Source organism: Bombus vancouverensis, chromosome 15 (genome assembly GCF_051014615.1).
Source record: "Bombus vancouverensis nearcticus chromosome 15, iyBomVanc1_principal, whole genome shotgun sequence".
Taxonomy (NCBI): domain Eukaryota; kingdom Metazoa; phylum Arthropoda; class Insecta; order Hymenoptera; family Apidae; genus Bombus; species Bombus vancouverensis.
Genome location: NC_134925.1, coordinates 9,994,649 through 10,011,881, shown reverse-complemented (window position 1 = coordinate 10,011,881; position 17,233 = coordinate 9,994,649). Strand labels below are relative to the sequence as shown.

The window sequence follows — 17,233 nt, the reverse complement described above, 5'->3', positions numbered from 1 at the left end:
TATCCTAATATTCTTTTGCATACATACGAGTAGTGTTCTCATTTTGGATTCTCAGATTTATAAATCATATATTTTTTTGTTGAAAATATTTTAAAGGAAATTAAGCAATATACTATTGATTAGAATGATAAGAAAAACGAAATGGTGAAAAATATGTACTTTTTAATTTTTTAATATATTTAAAATAAATCTAGCTGAATAGTAACAGAAATTATTATAGTGATATTGTGGTGGTATTCATTAGAAGATGAATCAAGTAAGAATCAATGATGACATTTTGAATAACTAAATCAGAATCTTAATACTTTAGATTTTAGTAGAATAGTAAAATTTGAAGATACAATAAGCATTATTTAGTTTAGAAATGAAAATTCAAATTCTTTAATTATAGCAGCACATAAGATAGAAGCGGTCTAAAGAAGCTGGCAGAAGCTGACTGACATAAGTGGCCGAATAATTTTATAGTTAGTAGAGCAACGTATGTGTCAGTGTGATTGAGAATTTATGTCGTTTGAACTGCTTGTAACGAAATTCAAATATATAATTGACAAGCTGAACAGTTGAACGAGAGATAAAAGATATCCTGTTACAATAAATGAACTGTATGAAACTAGATGTAATAATCTTCCACGGCTGAAATGTCGTATAAAGTCGGACAGCGTGTCGAAGTTCCTGGCAAAGACTGTCAAGGAATAATTGCTTATATTGGTCATCCAAGTTTCGCTTCAGGAAAATGGATTGGAGTCATACTTGATGAACCAAAAGGAAAGAACAATGGAACTATCAAAGGGCAATGTTATTTTAAAGTAGGTTATTTTATATTTGTCTGTATATATAAAATATAGCAATCACATAATTACATTGTACACATTTTTATTGTACTAGTGTGCTGAAAATCATGGAATGTTTGTACGGCAGTCACAACTTATTTTGTTGGATGAAGCAGGCAATAGAACTGAACCTGCTAGTCCATCTTCAGCAGGTAGTAGTGCTACTACACCAGACGAGACCAGTGCGGCACGTGCTAGAAGTCGATTGAATAGGTAATGTGGTTTTTTTTTACCTTAAATTTTTTCAGATGTCGCATTTCTTTTTTTTATTGAGATAATGTTGCGTATTACATGTGACAATGCCATTAGCTTATCTTATCATAATTTTTATGCTAGCATAAGTACACGTCGAAGGAATGAACCTACTGCGTAAGTTATTACATTGAATGATAAATCATAATTTTTAATATATAAGATATAAATTGGCAGATCTTATTGTACAATTTTTGATATAAGAAATAATAAAAAATAGGTACTTTGAGACAAGTATAATTAATAAATTCTTAAAATTCATATGCTGGTCATAAAAGAGTACGGAGAAAAACTTCTCCTGCCCATACTAGGCAGCAATCTGAGAAACTATCTGGGTAAGAATTTATAAAGATTGATCTCTGAAAAATTTGCCTTAATATCCTCCTTAAATGCTTTTATATATATAAGCAGCTAAGAATTATATCTGTTATTCACTTTTTATACATTTGTAAGCTTTTCTCATTATAGCAAATGTATGTAGGATATAAATAAGAATATGAATAAAAAATTGCAATTGATATATAATTTTTTACTTTTGGAAAAATATTATAGCACTTTACATATCAATAAAGTATTTTAAAACTATGCTATCAAATAATTTAATGTATTTGTAATTGATGATGTGCATCTAAATTGTGTTGTAATTGCAAGGGAATATGGCTTTAATATCGTAAATATTGTCAGAACTTAAATTATATTTACTAAAGAGATACTAACATTGTGTTTTTTACAGTTCAAGACTTTCATTGGCTGGTAGTAGGACACTTTTAAGTGCTCCAAGTACAGAAAGTTTGTCTGGATCACAGCATGAACGTAAAGATGGAGGAGAATCACTTATACCAGTTCCAACATCTAAAGGAGCTTCATTCATCGAGGTATTGTTTGTTGTTCTGGTCATGCTTTTATTATTTCTATATAGTTAATTTTAATAAGTTGATATATCAGTTATTTATGTGAACACAGTGAATGAATTATTCTGAGGATTCAACAAGGCATGAATACATGAGATGAAGTTTTCCATAAAATATGAATATACCTCTATATGTGATAAATTCTCAAAAAATGTGATAAAAGATTGGCTTTGCTACGTTTAAATCTTTGAAAATTTGAAGTAACTTATATGTTTGTTACTATCATATTCAAAGAATCGTATTCTGTGACTCGGTATTAAATAAAAAACTACAGAGAAATGTTTATAATGTCAGATAAGCTAATAACACAGAGTAGTGAACTTTAAACTTTGAGCACATGTTAAATAATTCCGTTGGCACAGAATGATTCATATGGGAATGCACGTACGTGTTTCAGAAGTCCCCTAGCACGAGCTCGCCTCCCGGCAAAAAGCCAAAGGCCCAAGATGATCACAATAATGTAATTAATACTCATTAATTGTAATATCTAAATTTTCTCATCTGACCTTAAACCTTCTCATACTAGTTGTTTGTTGATCATAAGCATTGTAACACATGACTTCAAATTAGCATCACTGCACTTTGATGGGTTTACTTCTTCTTAATGGATTGTGGAACTGATTTATCCTTCACTATTTTCACTGTTCCATTAAGGATCTGCTTTGTTAATTGAGTTCTGTGATGCTTAGTCTAAAATTTCTCATGAGAAGGGGTATTCAAATGTACAATTGTCATTTTTCTTTTTAACAATTAGATACTGAATTCCCCTTAGCATTATATTAATGAGGTAATGATAACAATCTTTCTATGAATAGGAATTTAACAGCATTGCGGTATAAATTTGTGATCCATACTTGGAACATCCTGTTTCTTTCTTTTTATTTAATCATCGTTTACCAAGAGCCTTACATCCCTGATATAAATGCAGTTGATATTTATAAATGATTAGGACATGATAGATGACTTAGTTAATATTATGCCTATTGTCAACTGCAGTGTCATATAACACAATTCAACTCATTGACTGAATTTCCTACACTTGTTAGAACTAATAGAATATTTGGTGTAGCTTGTTGGTGTCTCTTGTCACAATTAATATCATTAATCACTTTGAAATAGACTAATTCTACTGAATGTACATACAGAAACAACATTTTTCTGAAACATAATGTTTTGTATAGGAAATATAGGGTGTTTTTTTCATTACCGTCAATAGAAAATTACATTTATAATTATATCATTTATAAATAAATTAATTAAAATAAAGCATTTCGAAGGTTACCTCAAACTAATGCAACTCTTTAGTAAAATATGTGTTTCCAACGCGATAATAAAAAAAACACCCAATGTTAAAATATAGTTTCATTTATAATTTCTTTGCAATTTAGACAGGTTTTGTAGAGACTCTGAAACCACAGTTTGTACCTGGTCAAGTAATGGCAGGTTCTGCAGCAGCTGCAAATGTAGTAGAAGAAAAATTATCACATTTGCAACTTCAACAGGAAAATGAAAATCTGAAATCTCAGGTAAATAATATTAATAAAATTGGTTTTATTTTTTCAAATTATATTTATTTCTTAAAGACACTGCAGCTTTTTTAAACAGATTTTCTAGCCTCCATAAATTTCTTTCAACTTCTGTTGCTTAACTGTTGAATGGACTTAAATGAATGTTCCCTTAGTCACCACCACCAATTTGTTTCCTATCATTGAATAATCAACTTAAAGATTGAGAATGGTTAAAGCCATTTCTCAGCAAGTTAGATTTTGACTTTATCTGAAATTCTGCTTGGTTATTACCAAGATATTTTCACAGTCTGAAATAAAATATTTCAATATTTGTTTATTGATATACAGAACAAATACAAAATAATGTGTTTTATATATGTTATTATAGGTTCGTGATCTTACTGAAAAAGTAGAAACTTTACGGGTGAAAAGAATGCAAGACAAAGAAAGAATGAAAGACTTTGAAAAAACAAAGCTTCAACTTGAACAACTTATTGAATTCAAAACGAAAGTTATGGAAAGCCAAGTAATGGAAGCTTTTGAATTAGATTAATGAAGTTTCATAGTTTTCATTAACTTTAACATTTTTTTATTTATTTCTATGATAAAAGGCTAGTCTTCAAAGAGAGCTACAACGTGCGCGTCAAGAAGCGAGAGAAGCACATGCAGCTAGAGAACAATTCCAAGAAGAAATGGCAGATCTTGCAGAAACCGTAGAAATGGCAACATTAGATAAAGAAATGGCTGAAGAAAAGGCTGAAACATTACAAATTGAATTAGAGCAATTGAAAGAAAAACTTGAAGAACAAACACTAGATCTGGAAATATTACGAACAGAAGTATCTGAAAGGGTAAAGTATTTCATAGTTCATCTAGTTATGATTTGTATTGTGTGTGTGTGTGTATGATTTACGATGGGCTATTAGTCGCCAGCGACATTTGAGGAAAGTCAGCTGTTCCAATATTTGGTACCCACACGACGCAGCGAGAGTTATCCAACCAAGGAGAGGTAAGACCTAACCATGTGCCCCGCTATCGCTCGTATGATGTTGGCAAGGCTCATCAAAAATCGCGCAACCCCCGAGCATTGAAGAGGGGCGTATAACTAAGTGCCAAAAAAAACGACTAGAAGAAGGATTTAAATGAAGGATTTTCCTATGAACGAACTTCCGGGTAGATTTTACTGTAACAGTGTATTCGGACATTAGCATTGTAATGTTTCATTGGTTTACCTCTGGTATTAAGCTCTGTTTTCTACACAATAGTTCTCATTCTGTATTTCCTTATCTCTACAGAAACTAGCTTATCCTATCTTACACTATCTATACCTAGATTTAATCGTCCGATTCTTACCCCATCCTTATTTTTTATACAGATTATTAATATATAGATGGCTGTATAATTATTGTAGGCTGCAGGAGGGGGTTCTGCTGGTGGTGTGTCAAGTTACGAAATAAAACAATTAGAACAACAAAACAATCGACTACGAGAGACTCTTGTTAGAATGCGAGATCTCTCTGCGCATGAGAAGCACGAATTCCAAAAACTTCAGAAAGATTTAGATCAAAAGAAGTCAGAAATATTAGAACTAGGTCGCACAAAGGAAAAATTGTCTACACGAGTAGAGGAAATGGAACATCAGATAGCAGATTTACAAGAACAAGTAAGAAATATTAATAATTGTTAATGGGTAATTTTTTATTAATATTATAATGGCGAGAATTATAATGATCTTTATTTATTATATAGATTTATTTATTGTGATTGAAACAGACGTATAACTATTTAATTTAAACTTGACGTAGTAATGTGATACAACTAGGGCAACTAAATTTGTTTAACTACTCAACTTACAATTTACAACTAACAACTTACAACAACTCGACAATTCACAACGACTCGACAACTCACAACGACTCAACAACCCATAACGATTCAACAACCCGCAGCTACTCGCGGCTTACTCGTAACTCCAACTACATCTATTGACTACTGATCACTCTCCCCACCAAGACATCTTTTTTATACCTGACGCACATGTGTTCCACAGATGTGGATGACCCAAGATGGTCAAGTACACCTGTTTTAACCCTTTGCGAATTACCGCCGCATATATGCGTTCTGCGTAAGCCATCAATTTGGCTGAGGAACTCATATATGCGTTTGGCGAAAACAATTGATAGAACTGACTTGAAGACTTATATGTGTATCATTTTATTTATCCTGTGGAGAATCTGTGCATGTACATATGTCTAGAATTTAACATCCATGAACGAAAAGTGCGCCTAAGCAGAAATGTGCATGGCAATTTTAAATGACTATCGCGACAACAGCTCGGTCCCACGGTACGGTTGACTTTGAACCGTCCCGTCCGCAAAGGGTTAATTAATTTCCTATCCTTCCCGGCTTGTCAGAACTTCTACTGTTTTCCACCTGTAGTTCATCAGGATTTTCCTAACGGTTTTTCCCCGATACCACAATATATATGTCGGAGATGAAAGGACATCGGGGCCTTTTCTTTGAAATTCTAAGGAAAATCCCCAATACTTTAGTCTAGACTTTTTATCATAGCTGTACTTAAGTAATTGTTTATGATTTAATTCGATTATGTTTGCCCGAGATTTGTGACAATGAGTTTGGCCTCGAAGTGACACAACTAGTCACTAAACGTAGCCGCGGTCACGGGATGAACGTTGTACCTAACAGAGGTATGGAGTAATTGTATAGCTCTCCTTGAAAAATAGATGTAGCGGCACTCGACAGTAAACTTTCCAACGATTTCTGTCCCATGGCTCGCCACACGAAGACCCTATCCTTCGAATAAGATAATTGCCAGATGTCGATACATCTTCATAGTATATTTCCAGCTAGCCTAAGGGCCCGCTATAAATCTTAGGATTTAGTTAGCTAAGATTCTTCAAACGGACAAATAGTCTTTGTCCTAACAGTCCCTAAATCTATCACCTACTACGGGAAGATACGGGAAATCTGCTTTTCTCACGAACAACTTTTCTCCCGCTAGCAACTTTCTCTCAAGGGCGGTTAGCATCCTTCTTCAACCACCAACATAGAAATTAACCAATTAACAGCAACGTCCATTTCTCTTACTTCCTGAACGAAGGCTTTCCTCGACGAATCCGATGATCTCGTATCCTCGGACACACCCCATCATAGTTTTCCTCTGCAGCATCATTGTGACAGAAAGTCATTCACGTACGATCTCATCAGTGAGTTACGCAGCATCTTTACGATCAGTGAATACTCTACGTTTTAACAAAGAGTTAATTGAGTAATACTTGTACTGTGGACAAGTAAGTCGAGTACTTCTTAAACTTTGGAAGAAAGCACATTTGCTACCCTGTTGACCGTGGATTCGCTATCGAAGCTAAGATCACTGTCATATTAGTATCTCGAGTATCCAATCACCGCGATTACTTGTTGAATTCTGTAATAATCATACTTGTACCAATAAACATTATCTCTATTGTATAATAACGATGGCTAATTCGAGTGAAGATTCGTTACACGCCCCTAACCTTAATGATAACTCAGCATATATATAAATTTGTTCCTTCATCAAATAGGTTGATGCAGCATTAGGTGCTGAAGAAATGGTTGAAGTACTTGGTGAGAAAAAGATGGCATTAGAAGAGAAAGTTGCAGAATTGGAAGAAGCCGTTGCAGATTTGGAAGCCTTACAAGTACGTAAAGTCTTTTCTAAACATTATTCAAAAAATTGCTGCTTAAATAATTATCCGTTTGTTTAGGATATGTCTGATCAACTTGCTGAATCATCGAAAGAATTAGAACTAGAATTGCGAGAAGAATTGGATTTAGCGCTTGGAGCAGCGCGCGATGCTTATCGACATCGAGATGCGGCTTTGGAAACATTAACGGACCGTGAACTTACAATTACAAAGTTCCGCGAACTCACTCATCAATTACAAGATCAATGTTTGCAATTACAACAACGTGTGCAATCAACTGAAACCTCTAAATTTGGAATGGGGGGCGCAGAACAACAATTAGCAGAAATTTTAGATTTCCAAAAAACCTTTGCTGAAACCCGTGCTCAAACAAAAGCTGTTGATCTTGAGTTACGACGATTGGAAGCCGAAGAAGCTCGAAATCATGTGAAATATTTATTATCTTTCATGTCTCCTGCATTCCTAGCACGTGGCGGTGATCACGATGCTATTCTAACACTTTTACTTATACCAAGGATGATACAAAAAACCGAGATACTTATGTCACAAGTACGAGAAAAATATAGATCATTGGATAAAGTAGATAGAACAGCTATCTTAAAGGGTCATTCGGTAGCACAATATACCTTCAGATCACGTCTTTGTTCATACATGTATGCATTACAAACGTTCCTTGGTTGTTTTGAATCTGCATTAAATGTATGTAGTCCTGAAATGTTACTTAAGGCTGGAGCAGTTTATCCAGAAATGGCAGCGCAGGAAAAATCTTTGGATTCCTTGATAGAACTAGCTAAAAAAGATCAATTAGACGAGAATCTACCAATGGATGCTATCGAGAAATGTTGTGGATATTTTTGTACTATGTTTTCTGTGTTATTTGGAGAAACCATCAACCAAGCTCGTTTGGTAGTTAATGGTACGAGGATGTTGGACAGTTCTTGTGAAGCTATTATGACTGATGCTGCGGCAATCAAAACTTTGATTCAGGGAGACAGTGGTGATTTAGGCCTCCTTTGTCAGCATGCGGAGACAACGTGTGAAGTAATTCAACAACACCTAAAGTCAGCTAGAAGACGAGTATTGACAGATCATGCTGCTGCAATTCATAATGCAGAATCTAATTTAGGATTGGATAAAGACTGTAGTGAACAACTTTTTACGTGTTACCAACATGCTGTGAAGATGATGAAAACATTACAGATTTTGCTGAAGAGTGCTGTGCAAGCAATTATTACCAATGGCGACTTAGATACAGGACTTGGTGCAGATAAATTGAAGGAGATGGCTTCTATAGCATGTGAAAAAGTTTATGATACGGAAGATGTTGGACCCGTAGCTACGATTAAAGGAAGTTTATCAAGTATCCAACAGTTAGCGGCCAATTTCGCACAAAAAATGGCAGAATGTGAAAACGAATTAGCAATAAGTGGACAGTTATCACAGCAACGAGAACAAAATGCGGAAAGTGAATCTTTACAGCCTATCAAAGTAAGAGCACAAGCAGCAAAGAAAGAAGCTGAAGAAATTAAGATACTTAGTAGGAAATTAGAAGCAAGAGACAGTGATATACTTGAAGCGAGATTAGCTCTTAGGGAAAAACAAGAAGAATTATGTGAAATGATTTTGAGAAAAGATGTTGTAGAGAAAAAACTTGCAACTCAACAACATGAACATGAATTGAATGTAGAAAAGTTGAAGAGAAAATTGGAAGAAGCAATGAATCAATTGAAACGAAAGGAAAAAGAATTTGAGGAAACGATGGATCACCTTCAGACAGATATTGATAGTTTGGAAATGGAGAGAGGCCAGTTAAAGGAAAAATTAAAATCTGTTGGAAAGAAGACGATGATGTCTGCATCTGGAGCAGACAATATGTCTGGAAGCGTTACAGCAGCATCTGGAATGCAATCAATGGACAATAAGTTCTTAATGCAAGAGATAACTGCTCTTAAAGAAGCATTAAACAGTGAAAACCAACAAAGAAAGAAATTAATGTCTGATATATTACGTCAAAAGTTAGAAAGCTTGGATCCAATAACTCCTCTTCCATTAAGACAGGGATCAATTAATGCTAAAATACAGGAATTAAAACAAAAAACTAATGATCTTACTAAAGTAACTTACAAAACAATTATTATATAAATGAAAGATTCAAAAAATATTATTTTATATTTATTTAATTTTAATCAACATTTTTTTCTTGTTTTCCAGGATATTAAGCAAGTCATGACATTCCCTATCGTTCCTGATTTAAGACGTAATAAGGCACGTGATATGGAGGGCCCAGTGTTAGAAAAGGCAATGCCAGTTTATCAATTGTTACAACGAGAAATAGTCATGAAAGAGTTAAAAGATCGAACTGATCAATTGATCGTAAGTCATTAATCAGTAGAAAATTATGAATATACAGTATTATAGTTGTTTGTAAATCAAAATTAAAACTTTTGTGTTTTTCTTGTAGAATGAAGTTCTTGAAGAAGTTATACAAAGAACAGTAGGTGGAATGGCTGAAGCTAATTTCGCAGTATTCCCAAATCGTGAAATGACTGCAGCAATGCATGAAAGTCAATTGCTTGCTGCCGAAATCGCTATTCCTCATCAAGGTCAAGAACAAGTTTTTACTGTTAACGTAGGAACGCAGGAACTTAGGAAAATTCATACTTTGCTGTGCTATTAATTTTCATTTGTTAATTCTTAATATAACATATTAATGTGGAAAAATATGCTACCACAAAAGCAGTGGTAAGTGCAATAAATTTGTAAAATATTAATTTTATAGTATTTGCCTTTTGGTCACTTACGCATAAGTTGTGGTAGCCAATGATGTTCTGTTATATTTATACACATAGTTAATCTATTTTATATGTACAAAAGAACGAATAATTGACTTTTTATATCCGATGAAAGGAACGGATTGAATCTAGCGATAACATAATTTTGGAGCGTGCGATTTTTATTTATTTTCGAATTGACTACAGCACGATGACCGGTGCATTGTAGCTGATAGTCTGCAGCACATTTTGTTACCTTATAAACTCAAATATTATTACTATTAACAATTTAAATGATAAAGTTACGCGCCTCTGTGGCTTCTGTGTAATATCTTTTGAGATTTGTCAAATATATGACTTAAAAATATTTACATAAATATCCTTTACATATCCCATATGACAAGAATATCGCAACACAGTTCTCGGGAGCAAGTATATCGTTCATTTTGAACAACATGTTACTACCATTCTGGATAATGATAATCGTGTATTGCCATCAAAATTGACACTTAATGAAATAGAGACTATAATACAATGTTCCACTTTTTATTTATAGCGATAAAAGGAGCAATAAACTGTTGATGATTTTCATTATTTATGAAATAACGTATATCTTAATTACTGTCATAATTTTATTATACATACACACATGTATGTATGTATGCACATATATAAAGCATTATCTGTATACAGAATATCTTGTGAGGTATTTAACAAACTTTTCTTACGTATTTGCTACGTCATTAAGAATAAAAAGAATATACATTATAGGTCGTCACATTATAGGTTTATTTTGTTTCGTAATCACCGATAAATGTTTAGTTTTGTTTCAAGTATAATGGTTCAGTTCCTTATTTCCAATCTGTAAGATGCAGATTATATTGATTTCAAATTCATATACAAATTTTATCTTGTTTTTTTACTACTATAATATTAATAGAAAAGAATATACACACGCGCGCGCCCGCGCACACACACACACATACGCACACGCACATACATATATATATATATACTTATTTATTTATTTATTGTATATATATATATTGTATATATATTAAAAACATATATACAAGATTTTTGAAGTACCACCCTTTTTTTCACGATTAAAATATAGAAAATAAGAAATATTAGTATCATTAAAATTAGCATACAACATTAAGTAGAGTGTATAAATTCACTCTTATGAGTACACAAGTTATCAATAGCAATCAACATTTCGTTTATTTATCTTGTTATATAACTATTATATTTTATAAGAACTCTGTTATAGTATAAATATGGTGGTAAGTTCATTAAAAATAACGATTAGCATCACATACATGATTTGAAGATTGCCTATGTAAAAAACGCAACTGAATTGTTCTTTTACTATTCATCCAATGTATTATTTTTGATGGATAACGAAATTAAATAGATCTATAGAGTATATGACATTTTTTTTATTCAGAATGATTTGCTGAACACGTGGGAAAAATTTGTTGAATACCTCACGGGACATCCTATATATACATACATACATACCAGATAGTAATAAGTGCTTATATCATTAATTATTCATTAACTTACTCGTTCATTCATTCTCGCTGCATAGTAGTACACACTTTTATTCATCAATTTTGTTTTTTCATAATAGTAATAATATTAAAATAATAAAAATAATATTAATAATAATAATAAACCATACATTCACTCAAAGATATTTAATGATTATATCTCTTTTCTTTTTATTACTGTCTAAAAACTTCATCAAACAAATTGTCCTTCCAAAATATAACGGTACACAGGATCCAGTCGTATTATCCCTTGTATCTTGGTTCGTACTAACGTTGACTGGACATTTTTTATTATTTTTTTTTATTTTTTAAGAATATTTTTGTAGTAAGGACATGAGTTAACATTATTGATTATATATCATTTTGGAAGTAGTGCTTGGAACATAGACGTGAATATTGACGCAACTAGAATGGTTGATGTAAACAAAAATTTTCAATGACAGAAACGAATTTTTTTAAAACTTCTACTGTGTTTAACGTGACTTCGTGTGCGAGATTTCATTATGCATATTAACAACCAACTGCCCGATCGGTTAAAGATCTCGCAAGTCACGTAACATAAACTTAATATCGAAGCAATAGCGCGGGAAATACTACTGCACAGTCTCTGCCATTAAAACTATATGAAGGAAGTCCTTTGGCTGGAACTGGTTACAGAGTTGCTTTCCATGCATCAAGTATTTTATGTACTATTTGTATATATTCTTTTCTTCAAATGTAAAGCAATCTGTAATCCATCTCCAATACAGAGAAATCTGCTTAATATTCCTTTTATTTATCATGATCGACTAAATGTACTCACAGAAAGAAAGAGAGTAAAGAGTGAAGTTTATTAGGTCAGAGTAGCTAATAATTTGTTCGTTTCTTGATCGATACAACGTATCTAGAAATTAAATTGCTGCCTTAATAGTAATATTACTTCCAGTATTTACTTCAAAGATACTTCCACTTACTCGTACATACGCATGTATGTGTTTATGTCTACGTTGTGTGTGTATATATATACATATTTATGTATGTATACATATATACTCATATAGAAAAAAAGTGTTACCACAGTGTCAATAGTATCAAAGAAAAATCTTTGATACCATTGACATGATAATTTATGTAAGAAAAATATTAACATTTCTCTCGAAGTTGCACACGTTATATTTATATTATATTGTACTGAGAATAAAACAAAAATCAGGAAGCAACAAACTGTATTTATCTCTCAGTACACATATATTTCCTTCATACTCTCGCATAATCATTCACTCGTCCTCACGTTTGTGTTTCTATTTGTAGAATAGATATAAAATTTTATACGATGTACTCAATTAATTACCCCGAATGCTTGAGAGTAGTCAAAACCGCATCCTCTCTTTCTTTCTATGAAAATTGTTTGTCGGATTTTCGATTAAATCACACATTACACCTTTACGTGTAATCTTTTACAAAGGTCTTCGGGGCATCAAAACCTTTATTTCAATTATTATCAACGGTGAATTAAATAGGTAATAACAAAATAAGAACAAGCCACCTCTGGCTGATTTCACTTGGATTTTAAGCACAAAGAGGTGGATCAACCAAAACTCTAAGCACTGAGAATACATTGAAGTTTTCACTAATTAGCGAATTCACAAACGTGTACTCGTGGCATTGTCCTTTACTCGTGTACGATACGCTTGTAACCATAAATCTCCTCCTTAATGCAAACTTAGAGGATTGATTGATTTGACTCTTTGCATGGCATTCATACAAAGTTGAGTACCTGGTCGTGGACACTTCAATAACTGCAAATAGGACTGATGCAATGACAAGGAATTATAGTTTTATCCTTTCTGAAACAAAAAATACATTGTATGTTATATAAATGAAGAATAATATACCAAATGACAATTAATACTAGCGAAACGGAATATTAATGCCAATAATGATTTGTATATCAAATTTTGTAATAATAAGAGAGATTAAAACGAAAAACGATAGTCAATTTTCACTATGCTGTTGATTATACGTTATAGAAAATATTTGTATAAATTATTATGTCGCTATTATAATATGGAGTTGCTTTTTTAATATATGTATAGAAACTAAAGATGATGTAATATGCAGTATAATTGATGATATAGCAAAAAGTACCTGGTTGAGCGTTGGTCTGAGCTGGTGGCTGAGCTTGGGCTTGTCCTTGCCCCTGAGCATTTGGTGCGGATTGACCTGGACCACCTCCAGTTGTTAAAGTAGGGAGACAATTCTTTTGCTTCAACATTGTCCAATCAAAAGTATAATCATATTGGTGATTCAATGTACGGAAAAGTATACGGAAAAGTTGGCGAAGATACATATAATCTGGACTTTCTTCGAAACGTAGACCTCGTGTATAATTTAAATACATCGCGAATTCAGCAGGAAATCCCTGATTAAAAAAAATAAATAAATAAGTTTCTTTCTAAATAATACAACGTATTCTAGTTTTAATAGAAAATTTATAAGTTCATAAACATATTAAACTTACCTTACATAAAACTTCCACAGGCGTGGACATTTTCTTTTCACTTATTTTCTCATATTTCTGCTTTTTGGTAGCAGCTTTAAGTCCTTGCCAAGGAAGAGATCCGCGATTGAAATACATAAGCACATAACCAAGTGATTCCATATCATCACGGCGGCTCTGTTCTATTCCAAGATGTGCATTAATCGAAGCATACCTTGCTGTGCCTGTTAAATTTTTATCCTCTCGATACATTATATGCAGTCTTGTACGACTATCTCTATATTTTTTAGCTAATCCAAAATCAATAAGAAAGAGCTAAAAGTTTAGAAACAATTATCATGATATTACAATGAAAATTATTATACAATCTACATTATAGATTGTGTTATGATTTAACATTGTTAAAATATACCTTATTACAGTGACGGCCAATACCCATTAAAAAGTTATCTGGTTTGATGTCTCTATGAATAAAATGTTTGCAATGAACATATTCAATCCTACCAATCATTTGATCTGCTAACATTAAGACTGTTTTTATTGTGAATCTTCTAGTACAAAAGGTGAAAAGGTCTTCAAGAGATGGACCAAGGAGGTCCATGACAAGTACATTATACTCTCGTTCTTGTCCATACCTACATTTAATAAGAAAACAGTAAAATTGTATTTTTATTCAAAAAGCAAACTTAATTGTCTATTTTATAAATTAATTACATACTAGATAACAATATCTATAACATGTTAGATATCTCTTGACAAATAAAACAAGCTGTTAAAGGTAATAGTTACCAACGTATATGAGGTATTCCTATACCACCATGCAAAATTTTATATAGCTTTGACTCATATAAGAGTTGAGGATGTCGAGCACGTATACTTTCCAACTTAACAGCAACTTCCTAGAATAATACATAATTAATACCTATTATGTTTTATTATTGAAACAAGCTAATATAATTTGTACATAAACTATTACAGGTTTATAATATGTTGTCTTCTATACATGTCTTTATATAAAATGTTTTTTTTTTTTATAAGTCACATATTACCGATTAAATTCATACTATTTATATAATTATTGCATAGTATATATAATTACTCTCATTTAGCACTCTTTAAATATTTTTTTATTATATTTATTATTTCAATATTGTATTAAAATTTGCACACATATACATATAACCAATCTGTATTTAATATAAAAATAATTGTTATATGTTATATGTTAAATATTTAACACTTGTCGTCGTATATCAGTAATGAAATCACTATTACATCTTATTAATTAATTCAGTATCATTTTTATTTCCAAAAACAATTGTTTGACAAATAAAATGTAATTCGATGACACACAATATTCATAAGCAAAAAATATAATAACAAAAACTTTTATGTAAAGTAGGAAATGTAATATGCTATAGGATACAATTTATTGAAAACAATTTCGCATAAACACAAAGAATAAAACAGTATAAATATGATAAAAACAGGTTTTAGATGTGAACTTTATTTTCTGCAGAAAAGAATTTTAACAATATAGGAGCAATTTTTAAACGCTTATTTGGTACTTTGTACTATCTAATTTATGACAAACATTACAGATATATGTATTTTAATAACAAACATTGTCTTACGATTTACACACATAAACAATAAATATACTGTTCTTTTTTACATATAGAGGTCAATCACATTGCAAAAAGTTGGATGATCGTTTACAATTAAATAAACGCCATGAAATTTTGAAAAATTGTAATTCTGTATGTCGATTAAATAGACATAACTTTACCGAAACGGAAAGTTTATAAGTTGCAAATTCTCCAAGGGAAAACAATGGATATTTCATGTAACCAATAACAATATCATAAAAAAAACATATTTCGTAAGAAGTTTAATAACGTTTAGTATCATAAGGAGAAATTTCTGTCACGATACAGATTTATAGTTGAATAACTTGTTACGAACGGAATGAAAAATTAAAAAAGAAAAGAAGTAAGACAAGGAGTGGAAGATGTGCTGGCAGGTCGTCTCACGTGAAACGGTACTCCTTACCTCACCATTAGAGATGTTGATACCGAGGTAAATGTCGCCAAAGGATCCCGAGCCAATCTTTCTCAACAGCCTGTATTTGCTACCCACGATAAACTCATTCTTTGCTACTGACATTGCCAACTGCATCGACATATTGCTCCTGGCTTCCCTATTTCTATCCTTCCTCCGCTAGAACCGACGGCGGACTTCTACGACTGGCTCACGTCGGACTCGAACCTGATTTAAAGTACTAAGCGTACCCGATAGGACTTATACGCCATTTACTGGCAAACTCGACGATGTTGACTATTCCCAAAGTCGTAATGATCGACGATTTTCTTCGATAAAAATCTGCTCAGGTAGCCCAAAAGTCACTCTCTAGTGGCACAACAAAACCCCACTAATACGCCGACATTTTCCCTTTCGCTAGAAGCACGAGAGCAACTGACGTTGCGGAAACGATGCGTCACGACGGGCGGCGTTCAAGTCAGAGTCCTTATCAACGAATTGCTATTAATTAACCACACTATCTTTTCGATCGAACCATCCGGAAACTTTCTATTTTAATTACGAGAAAAATTTCGTTCGGCTCAGCTACGAGTTTACCACTGTCTCAAAATTTAATCGTGCAAAATGACTCGCTTGAATTCGCGGTACTAGATTTTCGCCAGGTCTGTATCAATCTGATTGCGATTCCTCGAATGAACACCGTCTCTTACAGTGACGTCTATATAAGTCGAAACATGTGTTATTAAAATGGAACTTTTTCTCCCGAGTCACATTTTTCTTTCTGTCACAGTTATTTAGCATTTAAAGAAAAAGATATTCATTGGCAAGATAAATGAAAACTAAGAAAGAACAAGCAAGAATATTTTATATTTTCATATTTTTTTCGATAGTTTTATATATTTTACCTTATATGAGAAATAATACAAGTAAAACGAGTAAATTAAACGATTTAAAAAGATTTGGTTCTTTCTACTTGATATTGGCATACTTTTGTAATACTTATTTTTAAGAGTATGTAATTACACTCTTAGATAATTTTTTTGTGAAACAGGTAATATAGAAGTAGGAATTTTGAAATTTGTAAAAAATATATATAGTATTGTTAACAATATTATTAACAATATTTATAATTTTTGTTGTACACACATATAATGTACTTCAGAGCAATATAGGTCAAAA

At 32.3% G+C, this 17,233-nt stretch overlaps 2 protein-coding genes across 5 annotated transcripts; one reads left to right on the top strand and one right to left on the bottom strand.

Annotated features, from left to right (window-relative positions):
- Positions 1–153: 153 nt before the first annotated feature.
- DCTN1-p150 (dynactin subunit 1) lies at positions 154–10,346 on the top strand. 4 transcript variants are annotated; one of them, XM_033350304.2, is made up of 15 exons: positions 154–256; positions 392–806; positions 886–1,043; positions 1,167–1,199; positions 1,361–1,417; positions 1,816–1,957; positions 2,391–2,453; positions 3,382–3,519; positions 3,890–4,027; positions 4,113–4,352; positions 4,913–5,164; positions 7,086–7,202; positions 7,269–9,323; positions 9,420–9,581; positions 9,670–10,346. In XM_033350304.2, exons 2-15 carry the CDS (start codon positions 639–641, stop codon positions 9,883–9,885), a joined length of 3,939 nt encoding a protein of 1,312 aa, XP_033206195.1. In that variant the 5' UTR covers positions 154–256; positions 392–638; the 3' UTR covers positions 9,886–10,346. The 4 variants fall into 4 exon arrangements, with proteins under 4 accessions (XP_033206195.1, XP_033206197.1, XP_033206198.1 ...); XM_033350306.2 differs by lacking the exons at positions 154–256; positions 2,391–2,453 and having other exon boundaries at positions 268–806; XM_033350307.2 differs by lacking the exons at positions 154–256; positions 1,167–1,199; positions 1,361–1,417 and having other exon boundaries at positions 268–806.
- LOC117166390 (Casein kinase Ialpha) lies at positions 10,141–16,502 on the bottom strand. The gene is made up of 6 exons (XM_033350316.2): positions 16,067–16,502; positions 14,804–14,913; positions 14,427–14,649; positions 14,036–14,329; positions 13,663–13,936; positions 10,141–13,361 (listed from the first exon to the last, which is right to left on the bottom strand). Exons 1-6 carry the CDS (start codon positions 16,196–16,198, stop codon positions 13,345–13,347), a joined length of 1,050 nt encoding a protein of 349 aa, XP_033206207.1. The 5' UTR covers positions 16,199–16,502; the 3' UTR covers positions 10,141–13,344.
- Between the last annotated feature and the right edge of the window lie 731 nt (positions 16,503–17,233).

Coding starts and splice junctions, on each gene's coding strand:
- DCTN1-p150 (XM_033350304.2), top strand. CDS start 639: ATGTCGTATAAAGTCGGACAGCGTGTCGAAGTTCCTGGCAAAGACTGT. Junction 2,454..3,381: donor CCCAAGATGATCACAATAAT/GTAATTAATACT, acceptor TTTGCAATTTAG/ACAGGTTTTGTAGAGACTCT. Junction 4,028..4,112: donor CGAAAGTTATGGAAAGCCAA/GTAATGGAAGCT, acceptor CTATGATAAAAG/GCTAGTCTTCAAAGAGAGCT.
- LOC117166390 (XM_033350316.2), bottom strand. CDS start 16,198: ATGTCGATGCAGTTGGCAATGTCAGTAGCAAAGAATGAGTTTATCGTG. Junction 14,330..14,426: donor TTGGCCGTCACTGTAATAAG/GTATATTTTAAC, acceptor CTAAACTTTTAG/CTCTTTCTTATTGATTTTGG. Junction 13,937..14,035: donor CTGTGGAAGTTTTATGTAAG/GTAAGTTTAATA, acceptor TTTTTTAATCAG/GGATTTCCTGCTGAATTCGC.